The 16,624-nt window shown below is 34.8% G+C and overlaps 1 protein-coding gene across 5 annotated transcripts; it reads left to right on the top strand.

Annotated features, from left to right (window-relative positions):
- Nucleotides 1-346: 346 nt before the first annotated feature.
- On the top strand, nucleotides 347-16,593 carry Gcn5 (Gcn5 acetyltransferase). Of its 5 annotated transcripts, none has more exons than XM_087352120.1 (17): nucleotides 347-516; nucleotides 980-1,072; nucleotides 2,075-2,334; nucleotides 3,037-3,160; nucleotides 4,240-4,385; nucleotides 5,544-5,681; nucleotides 5,777-5,907; nucleotides 6,876-7,067; nucleotides 7,511-7,768; nucleotides 8,977-9,145; nucleotides 10,067-10,272; nucleotides 11,310-11,530; nucleotides 12,577-12,737; nucleotides 13,915-14,139; nucleotides 15,309-15,399; nucleotides 15,505-15,765; nucleotides 16,122-16,593. In XM_087352120.1, exons 3-16 carry the CDS (start codon nucleotides 2,083-2,085, stop codon nucleotides 15,696-15,698), a joined length of 2,508 nt encoding a protein of 835 aa, XP_087208246.1. In that variant the 5' UTR covers nucleotides 347-516; nucleotides 980-1,072; nucleotides 2,075-2,082; the 3' UTR covers nucleotides 15,699-15,765; nucleotides 16,122-16,593. The 5 variants fall into 5 exon arrangements, with proteins under 5 accessions (XP_087208246.1, XP_087208247.1, XP_021922915.1 ...); XM_087352121.1 differs by having other exon boundaries at nucleotides 980-1,096; XM_022067223.1 differs by lacking the exon at nucleotides 980-1,072.
- Nucleotides 16,594-16,624: the final 31 nt, after the last annotated feature.

The raw sequence follows: 16,624 nt of genomic DNA, 5'->3' as shown, positions 1-16,624 counted from the left end.
GTGTTGTAAATACAGTCAAGTCTTTTATTCAGAATTTACCTGATTCATATCTCAGTCAAGTTATGAAACAGAATGTCTGAGATTATTGTGGTGTTCTGTATCTCATAATAAAGACAGAACATTCTTGTTTTTACCCTGAAGAGAGAGGAGATTCCTCTGCAATATCATGGTTTCAAAAAACCATTTGTTGTGTGATATGAGGCATGAGTGTTGAGTAGGTTTTCCTTGTGAAATGTGGTCAGGGAGTGGGAGGAAATAAAACAGAGAGTAAGGATGGAATAGTAGCAAACATATTTACCGGTTGAACCCTAGTCTTTATGCAGTTGTTTTTCAGAGATGGCAAATATGAACAAATTCCTTGTGATGGCCACGGATTACCTATGCTGTAGCTTAATGTGATGTTTAAGGCATGAAGTGCTCTCAATATTTGCGATTTGTGGTCAATATAGTGTTACTGAACTTGAAAATGTTGTATTTTTAAATTGTAGACGCAACAGACTGATCAATAATTACGAGGTAAGATGTAATAAAAATTATGAGGCAATGGGTTGTTTAAAAATTGTGTTTGCGTATCTCCGGTTTGAGTGATATCTGTTCGGATTTATTGGACGTTTTATGGTAATTGGTTTTTGAATAATTTGTTTACTTGCATGTTTAAAAATAAAATTCGTTTACAGTTCATACGTTATTGGACCGGGGGACTTGGCATACTTGTCTTTGTCATTCCAGTCATGGTTAGAGGTTAGAAAATCAATCAGACAGTTTATTTCATTTTATTTAAATTCATAAGACCTATTAAACCTAATACCCGCCAGATTTTAGCATTTTAATTTCAGTGTGTCAAAAATTAATTTTCTCAAGAATATTTACAGTCTTATGTTACCAAATAGGCGTACAGGGTAAGGACCATGAGCAACAAATGATATTCTTGAAATCCACCTGTTTTGTTTTAATCTTGAACATTTCTCTTATTGGAAAGAGTGGAGAACTGCACCTGATACAGTATTTCCTATCTGCCTGCCTGCAGTATACCACAGGACTTTGACATACTAGCAGACCAAACACAAAATATGTAAGATGTGAGGTTTTAACAGTGGTGAGTCTGAAGATTGCTGTATTCTGGGTTGTTGCGCCGTGTAGTCTGGTAGATGTCCACCAACGTTTTAGATGTCATGCTGATGAATTGCCCTGATGACAGAGGCAACATAACCTCTGAAATGTTGGTGGACATCTACCAGACTACATGGCGCAACAACCTAAAAGACAGCAATCTTCAAACACAAAATAGATTAAAAAGCTGTAGAGCTGTTGCTTCTATATGCATGCATGTAAATTAAGTTGAACTACAGGTAAAGTGGACTCTTATGAAATTCAGCCATGGACATTCATTAGAAGGTTGCCAGTAATATATAACCACATCCATTTTAACAGAATCACTCAAGATTAATCACCATACTAACTTGTAGAACTTCCTAACTTGTCATTGAGGCAGTAAATTCAGATTTTTGTTATGAATATTAGGCCAACACTGCTAAACCATTTTTGACAATGTGTCAATCAGTATGACTTCTGAAAATTGTTAAGAACTGCTTAGTGCCTTTGTTGAAGTCATGAATATTATAAATTTCTTTCGTTGTAAACAAATGGTTTGTACCCAGTTGTAGATGTTAACCATTTGGTTTGTATTTTCTTTCAGTGATGTAGATAAAGCCTGAAAGGAGGAGACCACTCAGAAGGCAAAGACATAGATATGAAGACAATATTAAAATAGATATGAAGGAAATCAGGAGGAAGGGTAGAAAGTGGATTCATTTGTCTCAGGATAAGAACTTGTAGTGGGCTCTTTTGAACATGGCAATGAATGTTTGGGTAATTTGAAGGGGTGGGGGGAATTTCTTGACCAGTTGAGTGACTTATCTTGAAGAATTCTAAATCATGGAGTTAGTTTGTTATGTTGACATAATATATTGACACAACAGATTGTCTTATTCACTGTTACTTGGGGTCATAAACTTTCATTTCTTCTGATTATTTATTATATTAATAAAATTGAATGTTTGACTGCTACTTACAGGTGTTGATATGAGCCAGCTTTGTGGGGGCTCGTCTGATGTTGGTCCAAGCTCAAGCCAGTCCGATGATGGAACGTCTCGTATACCACCACAGCCTCCTCCTGCATCCTCATCAGGAGGGTCATCTTCAGGAAGTGCTGCTGCAGCAGACCAGTCCTCACGACAGAGTAATCTTCAACGAATCCAACAGCGCAAACAGCAAGTGTATAACTGGCCCCATAACAAGAAACTCCTCAAGCTGGCCATCTACTCTGCTTGTCAGGTCATTGCTTTACATTAGTTGGAAGTAAAACACCAAGGATCATGATTCTCTGGTAGAGCACGGATCAGTTCAGTCAGTGTGTCCCAAGATTTTGAATCTTGGAAGGTGTTGAGTATTCAGTTTACTAGGTAGCAGGTTCTGACACTAATGATGTTGGAGTTAGTTATTCTCCTTGTTGTTGAACTGGTGCCTATTTGGTTGGGTGATGATGTTATCATGGGGGATACCCACACATGATTGGCTGTTTGGCTGGAGAACCCTCATGCTGGTTGTTTCCAGCCCTTTCAATTTGTGTACAGAAATGTTTATTCCTTCATGTAAAATGCCAGACTCCCTAATATTAAATTTCTGTGGTTGTCTAGTTGTAAATTATGAACATACAGACAGACATGGGAAGGCTGTTGTTCTGCATATTTGTGCAATTTATAATTGTGAATGTGGCTACAAATAGTAGTTTTAGTTGATTCCATCATATTGGCTTTAACAAAACTTGTGATAGGGAGGCTGTGTTCTTACATAACCATATTCCTCAGTTTCATCTACACGAACATATTCCCACACAAACCTTTCTGAAGGGTTTGTATTAAATTTAACACAGCAAATGATGTCAAGTATTTGGAATCTTATCTACTTGTGTAGGGGCATTGCATGGAAATGAGTGTCTGTTTCTTATTTTTTGTTTTGTTTTTAAACATTTTTCAGGCTGATGACTGCAAATGCAATGGATGGAAGACACCAATACCACCTGCAAAATCTCCTCGAGTAGATGTTTCCCAGCCTTTAGCAAGTTTCACTGATCCTTGTCGTAGCTGCGCACACGTGCTAGGTATGGAATGAAACATGCAAGAGGCATTTAGTCTCATTTACCTGAGTTTGAAATTGCACGCTGTGACATGTTTAGTAAGTGCACTTATCAGATAATCTGTTTACTGATTCAGCTGTGTTTAGAGTGATGGCACATACTTTACAACTTTATGTATCAGTGTCATGGATTTAGCAATACTTGAACACTGAGTAGTGTTTATGTTCCCCATGAAAGAAAGCAAACACTTGGGGACATTCATGGCTATATGTCCAGATTAAATATTGAATCTTCATTTACGTGTTTCAAAATCACGTTCTGTTGCATGCAGTGTAAAAGGGGAAAGAGTCAGTCATAGATGAGCTAAGGTCTGTGTGCTTGTTGAAGCTATTGATGATTGTCTGTGACTAAGTGTAGTTTGTGATGATGATCGAACATTGTCACATCAAAGCCCCTGTCTTATCTCGTGAACTGGGAATTTATATGTTCACATATAAACAGTTACTCAATGAATATCCAGAATGCTATTTCCTGACTTGAAGACATTCCAGTTTGAAAACTACAGTGAAAAATGTGGAAAATTTTAAACGGAATATAGACGTATTTGATTCAGTTTTGGCAAATGAAGAAGTATGGTTTCACTGTTGGATACAGAAATCTAACAGAAGGCATTGTTGTGGTAGCAAAGGGATGTCTGCCTGGTTGCCCAGTGTTTTGTAAGATGTTGTGTAAGTACTAGTGGACATTATTCGACCAAATTGTGTGTAAATTATTCAATTTATCCACTTGAATGTTTGCCTTTTATTTTCTAAATCTGCCATCTGAACCTATTAAACTTCCTGTGTAGTTCTTATTCTGTATTGATCTAGCATTCTTGTACCTTACTAATTCTTCTCCATCATAAGCCACTGTATGTATATTGTGAACAGAAATTTTAATATAAAATTTATAATTTTAGTAAATAGATTATTTTCTTATTAATAGTCTTCTGTTAATGTGAATAATACTTGCTCATCTGCAGTATCCACAGATATGGCTCAGATCTCTTTAACCACAATAAATACCAAATGCTGTAAAATGACCTCCAGATTTTCTGTAATTAGAATCACATGTGAGTCATCTTGCACCACTGTCAGAAGAAGAAGCAAATCGACTTCTAGGAATGGTGGTTGATGTTGAAAACATCTTCATGAGCATGCATCGTGAAGAAGATGCTGATACGAAACGTGTGTACTACTACCTTTTCAAGGTATGCCTTGTTATTAATGACTTTTTAAAGTATGTAACATTATGACACCAGTGGCCTTGCAGCATTGTTATATTTATTTGTGAAACAAGTCATTTTGCATCTCATTTTAGAATTTTTATTTCAGAATTAACATCATATATTTTATGTAGTTATGCCTCAATTAAGAAACATTGCTGTCTAGCTTCATTTTATTTGTGAAATTGTGCTGAAGATTATTTGTCTTTGGTATTTATCCTTTTGTTATTACCAGAATCAATTAAAAATGCTGTATTGATCCTATGGACATTTGATCAGGTCAAAAATAGAAACATACAGTAATGGAGAAAATATAACATCAGATATCATAAAATCTTGGTTTTAATTGTTAAGTTAGGGGGAAGAAAGACTAATTTTTCAAACCTAATGTGAGCCTCTTATGTAGGGTGAACACAGAAAAACTGTTCACAAAGTACTCTGGTTTCCTGTATACTGGCTCGGTGGCTGCAGTTTTCATATTTGTGTAAGTGGTAAGTGGAGTATGAATACATATAAGGGACTGTATAATGAAATATATGAGGTTTCGAGGAAGTGTGTAAATTTTTGATGTCATAAGTCAGGCACCTGTGATATCTGCATGTAAATTTTATCCAGTGGTTGACAGTCTCAGCTGATAGAATAAATGGATGATCATAAAAATTTGAATATGTTTCCTGAATAGCCAGTGTGGTGTATTATATCTGTAGCTATTGAACCAGCCAAGTTTTCCATATGTAAATTCATAAAGTAGAGGTTTTTGGTATTATTATGTGGTTCTTCTGATATATAGGTTCACTGAAGATGTTATTTAATTCTTCAGTTGCCACGTGAATGAAAAGGAACGTTATAAAGATTGTAATTACATTTTAGGAAACATGCATGAGGGGGAAGAAAACAGTTACCATACCTAGGGTGAACAAAGGAGTGGAAGTTGAAGATAAAATTAGATTGCTTATTGCACATTCATTCCAAATGTGTTTTTGACTAATTTTTGCCTGTGTGAATATAGCTTTTTCTTGTAATGGACTAAATTAATTGAACACTATGCTGAAATGAATCTCATTGGTTTAAAAAATTATGGGTTTTGTTAAAGTTTAAAATTGTTGCAGTACTTTATGCACAATAAACTTGCTTTCCTTCCAGTTGCTGCGTAAGTGTATACTAACAATGACAAGACCTACCATTGAAGGACCTCTTGGTCAGCCACCATTTGAAAGGCCAAGCATAGCAAAAGCTATTACGAATTTTGTTCTCTACAAATTTGGACATCTTGCTCAAAGGGTAAGAAAATAAATTTTCCAGGTGATAAGAAGCAAGTGAAAAATAAAATAATTATGAACAGTCTGGACAGATTTATAAATAACATTTTTCTTCAGGAATGGCAAACAATGTATGATTTGGCCAAGATGTTCTTACATTGTCTTAACCATTGGAACTTTGAGACTCCAAGTGCAAGACGACATGTTACAGCAGAAGAAGTGTCTGCATACAAGATAAACTATACCAGGTAAATGCACAGAAAAAGAGTGACAACCATAGTGTTTAGATGTACTTGTAGGAGATTTCATTGTCAGATTATAGCAAGTACTTTTCTTTCTTTTCAGGTAAGTGACAATTGCAAAAAAACAAACAAAAAAACATTGAGAGGGTAGAATTAGAATTAATGTGTGGAAATCCAGGCACTTCATGTTGATCAGTTGCTACTGAATTTAGTGACAAATACCAAGAGGGGCATCCAGTTGATCAAACAGCCATAGGATAAAAATTAATCTGTTCAAAGAAACAGGAAGTGTTAATGACATTCCATTCCATTTTGTTTTGTTGTCTTAAGAAGGACATGCAAACAGCTACAAATTTTAAACAGTTTGAAAACGTGATGTGGGTTCTGCCCAAAACAAATATACAGTATTACCACTATTTCCATTCATATGAATAGCTTTTTCCATATCTGAATTGACATTTCATGTAATTAATGTTAAGGGTTCATACTGGCAGCTGACTAAGTCCATTTTGATCCATCTTGGACAGTTTGCACTGCAGCATTATGGCTATTTGTTGTTCCAAAAAAATGTCATGTTCTGCATACAAATTCTGAGAGTTTAATGTCAGAACTTCATAAAATTTAACCCTGAAACAGTTATTTTTTGACCATATTAGGCAATTTGGGGTACTATTTCCCTTGTAAATTTAAACAAATTTTTAAGAAATTTGTATTTTGTGTAATTACTTTATATACTCATTAGATCGATATTCATACGACTGATTAAAGAGTCGATTGAAAGGTTTTGGCGATAGTGTAATACAATTCAGTATAATTTTATAGCATCAGATGATGAACAAGGTCCAAAAACCCAACAATCCAGAAGAGTTAGGTATATTACATGTACTTATATTAACATTTATTTGCTTTAGATATCTTGATTATGTGATGAATTTGATTCATATATTGCACTGAAGTCTCTTTTGATTGTGCAGGTGGCTGGTATTTTGCCATGTTCCAGCATTTTGTGATTCTTTACCTCATTTTGAGACAACACTAGTGTTTGGGCGCACATTGTTACGTGCTGTGTTTCGTTCTGTGTATCGTCAGCTCATGGACAAATGCCACAATGAACGTGACAGGATGCCTCCTGAGAAAAGGGTTCTTGTTCTTACACATTTTCCCAGGTGAATTATAATGAATGAATGATAAAGAATATGAAAAATTCATAGATGTATCTGTATATATTTTATGAATTGTTTGTTTGAATTGTAAATAATAAATAATGAAGACTTGATGTGTTTCCAGCTGACCATTGTAAATTTCCTGATATCATTTGTGTACATGTATGTATTAAATTTGTTTCATAACTGTCAATCTTGGCCTTCTAGTTTGTGATGCCATGTGGTCTTGTAGGATGTTACAATGTTACAGTGCTTGACCACTTCCTGTTCAGTTAATTTGCAGTCATTCTCCTACAGAATACTCTGTAGCAATTTATGTTGGGAAAGTATTTTTAAATAAAATTAAATATTCTGGAGGATGCCTTTCTGAAATTTTGGTTCAATATTTAGCTTAATTTGCTGACTAAAAGCAGGTAATTTTAAATGTATGTTGTACTGCAATGCAGGTTTTTGTCACTGTTGGAAGAAGAAATTTATGCAGTGAGTTCTCCAATTTGGGATCCAGAATTCAAGCAGGTTCCACCTAGCCATCTGCAGGTGACTTTAGAAACTAAGCTTCCTACTACAACAGTAACATCTGCATTGAGGCGTGGTGGGGAATTTGAAAAACTAACTGTGCCACCAAGTGATAAGGACAACTTCACCACTGTTAACCTGAGTCCAGGATTTGGAAAGAAGCAACTTAGAGAAGGAGGCGCTGCGAGGTAAATAAATAAAATGTGGCCGTAAATAAGATGTACATCCCAATTTTATTGTAGTTTTAAGAACAAAATGTTATTTGAGTGGATCATATTAAAGACCAGACTGTGATCAATTATGTTATTGTGGCTAGTTCCACTCTAGAAATCTATATAAATATGAACTATGGCTGACAACTATATTAGCTTGAGAAATAAATAAAAAATGATGCTGTACTCAAATTATCAGCGTGCTCCACTGGTACTTTCACTGCTGTCTGAATTAGTCTTATTGTTATCAGTGCTGAAGATTACAGTACCAGTACTTTTGAAATGTTAACATTTTTTCTTTATATGCATTAGGTAGCCTTTGTGCATCACACAGAAATATTTCCATTTAAGAAATATGTGTAAACAACCTTGGCTTGTGTTGAAGCCTTGCATTGTAATTATTTTTATAATTTATAGTGCCTTCAATTGGCATGCCATATGATGGCAAATAAGCACTGCCAGTTCTCATTTAGATATGAAGAAACTTTTTCTTCTGCCTCTATAAACTTTTCTTTTGGTTATGAAAACAATTTTTACCAATTCTTTTAAAACGTTTTCTTGGCTACCCAATATGTTACTTCACAATTGTACAAAATAGCAACCAGAACAAAAATGTTTCCTCTAAATTTTAATTCTGAGAAGGGTATCAACATATATTTGGGTAACATGATGTAGTTGATTAAATGCTACTGTTTCTCTGTGCATTCTGTATTTACTGGAATTTGCATTATAAGATCACAAATTTGTATGATGTCTCAAGACCTTCCCTAAACTGAACTTAGTATGGTGTAAGTTACTAGCTCAAACACTTGTTCAATAGAACAGAGTCCTTGAGAAGCTAATTGTTTATCATCTAATCAAGAAATTCCCCACTTTTAATGGAACCTGGAAGGTCCATTATCATATTAACAAGAAATCATCATTCCCTGTTCTGAGTCACATGAATCCAGTCTACAAATCTCTGCCCTATTTTGTAAGATCCATTTTAATATTATTCTATTGTCTGTGCTTAGTTCTTTCAAGTGATTCCCGTCGCTTTAGGTCTTATGACCACCCCATTTCTCATCTCCCCCATGTGTGATATATGCCCCACTCATGTCATCCTTCTTGACAGTATGGTATTTATAGGTTATATAAGTGGAGTACCCCATCTTTTGATAATCTTGCATTTCTGATTTACAAAGTTTGGGTGAAAAGAGGATTGCATCTGTGACACTTGAAGGAGCAAGTTTCCAACCATCTGATGCCAAGAAACGTCGCCTGGTTCCAGAGTCAATGGAAGATTTGCCAGAGGCTACTGTTGCAGAAATTATTGCTACAATAGATGCACCACCAAACATGGTTGGCCCTGAGGTAAATAAACTTAATTTTTTGAACTTCCAATGAAATGCCATACCTCTTTCAGCCAGACTTTCCCAGAGCAGATTCCTAGATTGACTGTTCTTAACCTCTTGACACACAACTTCATCAGTTCTGAAACTTCTGTCCTCTCCATCAGAGTCCTTCCATCATATCTACCTTGTTGCAGACATTTTAGCGTTTGCAAGCATGATTTGTCTATCTAAACTTTGTCTTAAAGGACCATTCCTTTTGGTAGTTTGATAGTGCATGTAAAGTGAAGTTTAATCAGTCGGGTAAAGTAGTTCATTTTATCTGAAGGAAAACTCAGAGAAAAGTCAGTGTACTGGTTTGGGGAGGACAATTATTTCAAACACTTGGACAGATGGGTGCTTTTAATGAGTGGTCATATTTTGAAGCAGAAACTGCAAGGTTATCCATTTGAAAACACTGAATTTAACCTGAAATATAGGATAGTCTTCTTTGGTATGCTCATTATGCACCTATACATATATAAAACTAATAGTTCCCCTTTGCATATAGATGCCAAACAATGACATAGAATTTAACAGAATAAATTTTTACTATAATAAGTGGTAGTAATTATTAACCTACAATCTAAAGTTCTCATGGTGATTACCACTGATAAAATCTTATCTGGCTATCAGCCATATCAACTGGTTAAAAATCACGGATCATTGCTTCCCCATCATCAGGGCTGTGATGTAACTGTATGTCCAAACCATCCCACATATATTCATACCTGCCCAGAGCCCAAGTCTGAATCTGAGTGCAAGCAGATAAAGACTGTGATGTTACTGAATGAGGATTACCACAATAAGGTGCAAATAATATTGAGCAAGAAACAGTATATCATCATACTATTTTGAGACCTGAATTTTGTTGTTGTTGCTGAAACAAGTAACTTCATTACAGGCAGTTTTCCCTGAGAATGCACCACGAGATGAAACAGCCAAACAAGAGGAGTTGCGAGGAATCATATCATTTCATGTTGTTGGCAATTCACTAACATCAGCAGTTTCAAAGCAGACAATGCTTTGGCTCATTGGTCTTCAAAATGTGTTCTCCCACCAGTTGCCTCGTATGCCAAAGGAATATATTTCACGTCTTGTCTTTGACCCGTAAGTTTATACAATATATGTTGTCTCATGTTAGGTTTTGAAAACCATCTGCTAGTTTTGCCACATTCATCTTCCTTGTGCAAGTAACATAACTAGCATACTGATTTGTAGATTTCACTGTGTTTTGTCCAACCAATTTGTATTTTGTTTTAGTGGTTTGTATTAAGGACCTGAACATACTTTTATGTATTTTATTTGAGTTTTTTGACAGATTTTATTGAATTTAATATGTAGCACTTTTATTATATTATGATGTGTAATTTTCATTCACCACAATTCAGTTTCATGCCCATTTCACTTAACAGTCTAACTCAAACACCTTTGGAGCCCTTTGACAGATGTTTATGAGACTTGATATGTGGAAATACTTTGCTGCAAATGTTATCCTTACAAGTTTTGTAAAGTTAATTCATTTTAATTAGTTTTAAGCTTTACATTTCTGACCTGACTAAATATGTTTTTGAATATACTTTGTTTATAATTTTCCAGAATGAATAATGTCTATTAAAAATTACAGTTTATAGTAAAATCTCTTAGTATGATGTATATGCACCTGGAAACTGCAGGAATTTATTTAAAATTTTGAAATATGTGATATTTTTAGAAATTAACAACTCTTTCTGTGTGGTAGCTAGGCAGTTAGATACAGGATCAGAGGGAAGATATGTTCATAGCATATGACTTTTGCAATTCCTGCAATTTACACCATTTTATACCAATCCGCAGATAATTGTAAATACAGGATTCTACTGTAATAAATTTTCATTTGCATTCAGAAGTTAAAAATTAGGAACTATAACACTAATAAGCAAGAATGTTTATGCTGTGAGTAAATATCCCAACTTATCTTCTTTTTGCTACAAGGTGAGCAGTGAAAGGGGTTATTTAGAGCAATTGTGCTTTTCACTGAAGAAGATTTTAATAAAATATCAGGGTGTTAGCATTTTGTTAGTAAACAGAAAATATGTAATTAGGGAAAACATCAAGTACACATGGCCCATACTCTCTTTTAATGATGCTACATTTAATTGTTTCAGGAAACATAAAACTCTGGCCCTTATTAAAGATAATCGTCCTATTGGAGGTATTTGCTTCCGAACGTTCATGACACAAGGGTTTACAGAAATTGTTTTCTGTGCTGTAACAAGCAATGAACAAGTAAAAGGATATGGAACTCATCTTATGAATCACCTGAAGGACTACCATATTGGACATAACATCTTACATTTCCTCACATTTGCAGATGAATTTGCTATAGGTATGCTGCTATGTATATTTAGTCATAAAGCTGAAAATCATATTACATGTAGAAGTGTAGACTTCCAGCATCTTAAAGAAGTAATTTGGTCTCCAAGTGCCATATTGAGATTTAACTTACTTAATTTGTTCCCTAGATCTTTAATGCAATTTAAATGCCCAGCAAGAGCCTAGCATATGGATCTCTAGTAAGCTAAAGGTTGATCCACATTGTTCTACTTCACTGATGCTTGATTTTGGAACCAAACATGAAAATACTGCTCTGTAGCATAACTTTCATTAGTATTCATACATTTATGACAAACAAAAATATTCCTTTTAATTCTACATTAAAATTGTTAAATTTTTTATCATTTATTTAAAATATTGCTACAGTTTAAATGTAGGTGTTCATATATAGAATTTTGTTTATTTTAATGTCATATAGTAAAGGCTATGATATGAATGTTTCATAATACTCTGCAGTTGCTGAATACAAATTATTGGAAATAATGCTTTTACAAATTATTACTGTGGAAGCAGAACTTGTCACCAGTCCAAAATAAATTTTCTCCAAATTTCACTCAAAATCTAAAAAATGTAAAAATGTGGGAAATGTCATAAAATGTTACCTTGTAAGAACCTCTTACAGATGCCCTGCACTCAGATGTGTGCATCAAATACAAGAAGGATCAATCACAGTTCTGTCATACATTGCCTTGTATCTGTTCAGCTACACAAGTCTCTATGGGACAGAAGCCACTAGTCATTATTTGTGTAGTTTAGTACTTAGCAGTGAAAGAATGGTAGGATATTTAACTTGCCATATTATGATTAATAATTACAAAAAATGGAGTAGACTGTTCATACTTTCACACCATTCACTTTGTAATGCCTTAAGAAATAGTCCTACAAAGGATGCCTGCAATTCATAGCTTTAGAAATACAGTGCAGTTGTGTGACGGGAACATGCTGTGCAGGCCTGACATGCTGAGCAGTTAACGAGGCAGTTTCCTGCTTTTCCCAAAGTTTGTATTGGATAAACATTCAGTTAAAATGTCTTACCAGGATACTTCAAGAAACAAGGTTTCAGTAAAGACATCAAGTTGTCCCGAAGTGCATATCAAGGCTACATCAAAGACTATGAAGGTGCTACATTAATGCATTGTGAACTGGATCGACGCATAGTCTACACAGAATTCATTGCAGTTGTCAGGAAGCAAAAAGAGGCAAGTGATAAATAGCATTCTGTTCCATGTTCTAGTCTGATTGTATCTCAGTTATCCACTTTAATACTTGTAAAATATAATTCAGTTTCTAAAATTTTTTTGATTTGACATGTATTATGGGTAGGGTTTGACTTAGGAATGAAATACTATGTATAATTTGGAGGTGCTGTACATTTTGTGTATATTGCATAGGAAATGGTGGACATTCTTAAATAACTGTGAAAGTACAAAATCTTTTTAAAGATAAGCTCACATTAGAAGATATCAACTTTCTGTACAGTTTAAGTATACTGTAAAATGTAGGAACATATAAATATAAAATGCATGTTTATGATTATGTTAAACTTTGGGGGGGGGGAAGTACATAGCAACACACTTTAGAATATTAATCTGTAGCTGCCAGTACTACTTTCTTGTAACCTTTAAACAATTCCAAAAGGGGACTGTATTGCAATGAACAAATCAGAAGTTATCCCAAAGGCTGTGTAGGTGAAGTTTTGGGTGACAGTAATTCTGAATAAAGAGTTAAAGAAGTCTCAGAATAGGCCTTAGTGATGTAATTCTTGGTTTGACAGAAGTTAAAGTTGAAGCAGTTAATTAATTTTAATAATTATGAACATTTATAGTGGATTGGCATAGAAAGATGGGGCATGGCCCACTTTCAGAACCCACAGCAATATGAAAGTGCACAGTTTCAAAGTCACATCAATAAGCTATATGTTATTGTTTTGCATATAAAATGCTGGCTGAGGTTTAAATTGTGATAAGCCAAAATATGACTAATTTATAAATTTTTATACACTACGTGTTTACTAGCATGTCGGTGTCATCTGTACTTTGGCAGGTCTCAAACCAAGTATAAATATATTTTAATACTGATTCATGTTAAATGTTTCTAGGAGAATAAAGTCCAAAGAACAATGTAGGGTGTGGGGGACATGTAGTGGGAGAATTTTCTCATGAAAGGATAAGGAATGACCTAAGCATCATCTTGTTTAGGAGAGGGACTGGTGGCAGGCTCTTGTGAACACAGTAATGAACTTTCAGTTCCCATTAAAAGGCAGTTAATTTCTTGAGTAGCTAAATGAATGTCTGCTTCTTAAAGGTTCTGATCCATAATGAATAATGAGATGAAGTGTTGTTAACTAATTTACAAGGTTCACGGTTTTTCTCCTAGGTTGTCAAGAAACTGATCGAAATGCGGCAGCAGGAGGTGCAAAAAGTTCATCCTGGTCTCACATGTTTCCGAGAAGGTGTCCGGGGAATTCCTGTAGAAAGTATTCCTGGCATTAGAGAGACAGGGTGGAGGCCAGCTGCGAGAGCAACAAGGGTTGCTCGAGTCACTGAGGAATGCAATGATCCAGATACACTACTTACAACACTTAAAAATGTTCTTACAACGGTGAGATTTGAATCCTGCAACTTTCAATTAGTATTTTTGTTTTAAGAAAATAAAATAAAATATTATTTTGTTGATGTTGGTATTCTGGGCTGTAATGCTGTGTGGCCTTGTAAGTAGGTACCAGCATTTTGAGGAGCCATACCATCTCTATCTTCAAGGCTGAAATATTGATATTTACCTACAAGTCTACACAGTGTTACAACCCAGAAGTCCCAACATCTTTACCACTGTGAGAACCTCAAATCTAAAGTATAATTTTGTTCATTGGTTTAGTTTCATTATATTTTAATACTTTGGGTATATCAATGTTTCTCATCATAAGCTGAAAGGACATAAGGAATTTACTTAATATGAACAGTGATTTGATCCTGAATTGCACTATATAGAGAAGTTCACATTAAAGTCTGTTCCTTCATCCATTGGTACCAGTGTTCAGCATAGATTTGTGACTTGATTACATACCAGTAATTAATGAACTGATGATGTTAGGGATATGAAATTATGCACAAGAATTGAATATAAATATCCCTACACATTTTGAGTAAATGTCTCCTCCTTTCAAGAATTCTGTTGAAGTATTTTTACATATAAGTTTGCAAGTTTCATAAAATTTGGTATGACATTGAAATAGGGTGACTAGATTTTGAACACAGGTCCGGTATAGTCATTGTGGATGATATTCATTTGTGGTACTTTTATCAGTCACACACACCAGAAGGTTTGTAGTTGCATCTTGTACCTTCCTACCTTTCCTCTTTATCACCCTGTTCTAAACCTTACCTTTTTTTCCCCGTCAGAGTTCGCCCTGGTCTTCTCCAGTTTTGCTATGTTATATAGGGACTGGTGTGAGTCAGTCTCTGCACAGTGGTAAGACGCTAAACATCTCTTCCTTTTCTATCTCTCTCTCCCTCTCTCCTAAATTAGGTGGGTCTTCTCCTGGAAGTGGGGCAAAGAAATGACACATGTTCCCAGGGCTGCTTGGTGATCCATCATTCTTTTCTGTGTTACTAGTCTGTATCTTTATATATATATATATATGTGTGTGTGTGTGTGTGTGTGTTTAAATTGTAATTTGTTAATAAATAATAGTCTTACAAAGGGTTGTGGGCCTGTGTGTTTTTTAATTTACACTTGTTTGACCAATCAGATAATTAAATCTTCTGTCTTAGATAAAAAATCATACTGCTGCTTGGCCATTTCTTAAACCAGTTGACAAGAATGAAGTTCCAGATTATTATGATCACATCAAGTATCCTATGGGTAAGTCCCGTGAAAGGGTGCTAGTTAGAACTATATTCATATGTATGTATGTATGTAGTTCATGAGTGTATGATTTGTAAAATTATAATATGATTTTATTAACAGATCTGAAAACAATGGGTGACCGCATCAAGGCTCGTTACTACACAACCCGAAGACTCTTTATTGCAGATATGACTCGAATTTTCTCCAACTGTCGTCTCTACAATAGTCCTGATACTGAATATTATCGATGTGCGAATGCTCTTGAGAAATACTTCCAGACACGCATGAGAGAACTTGGACTTTGGGATAAATAATATTGAGAATTTGTATTTTGTACAACTGAAGGAATAATGTGCTACAAAAAGGGGAAGAAAAATTATTGTAAGTACATAAAAATCTGAACTACTGTTCTAATTCATCACATTCACTGCCAGGCAATTAAAACCCTGGACACAGACACTGGGTTGCTCATTCTTTTATAGAAAGATAATTTATTTGTTGCATCAAAATATTGGGTTTCTAAATCATTCTTCCTGAATGTCATGGGTAAACAATTAAGACTCATGCTACATGTTTGGGAATTCAGTTCTTGGTCTGGGCACCAGTTATTCTGACCAAAGTTTTAAATTACCATTTGATGTTGAGTAACCTATAAAATTGCTTAAGTATTAGTAGTATAACAATCTAAAGCACTGTTTGGAACAATTCCTATGACAGTTTTTTTTATTTTCATTTAGTTCCATGACACTGCATGGGTATACCACCAGCTTTCACACAAGAAAATGTGCCAATTTTAACAACAAATGAATACTGTATTTACATCAAGAAATAGTCCTGGAAAATACATATTTCATTTCATCTGTGAAATGGCTGCATTTGAGTGACATTGCTAGGAGTACAAATAATAAAGCTAAGTGAGGTATTAAGACAGTTGAAACCAATCATGTACTGTATTTTCTGTATATAAGTAACTGGATACAGTAATTATTATTAAAAACGAAACTAAACTTAATTTTCAAGATTTGCATTAGGCTTATACCAAGTTTTCATTGTACTGGTGACATGTAACAAACTAAGGTTGAGACTTATCCAAAGCTTTTAAGGAGTTATGCTTCTGATGTTTGTTCAGTGTGTTTGTGCATGACTGAATGTATGTATGAGACCTTATAAATATAAGCTGACTATAATAAATGTACTATTTTCCTGTCATGGTGCACCAAATGATTGAGATGACGTATGA

This window comes from Zootermopsis nevadensis, unplaced genomic scaffold, assembly GCF_977971745.1.
Source record: "Zootermopsis nevadensis isolate Lab colony 2312 unplaced genomic scaffold, Znev_1.0 Znev_ptg000020l, whole genome shotgun sequence".
Taxonomy (NCBI): domain Eukaryota; kingdom Metazoa; phylum Arthropoda; class Insecta; order Blattodea; family Termopsidae; genus Zootermopsis; species Zootermopsis nevadensis.
This window is presented reverse-complemented; position numbering and strand designations above follow the sequence as displayed.

Bases quoted from the DNA above. Each gene is read 5' to 3' on its own strand.
- Gcn5 (XM_022067223.1), top strand. From the start codon at position 2,083: ATGAGCCAGCTTTGTGGGGGCTCGTCTGATGTTGGTCCAAGCTCAAGC. The intron at 5,908-6,875 runs GTAAATGCACAG...TTGATTGTGCAG, and splicing joins TACAAGATAAACTATACCAG to GTGGCTGGTATTTTGCCATG. The intron at 15,400-15,504 runs GTAAGTCCCGTG...TTTTATTAACAG, and splicing joins TCACATCAAGTATCCTATGG to ATCTGAAAACAATGGGTGAC.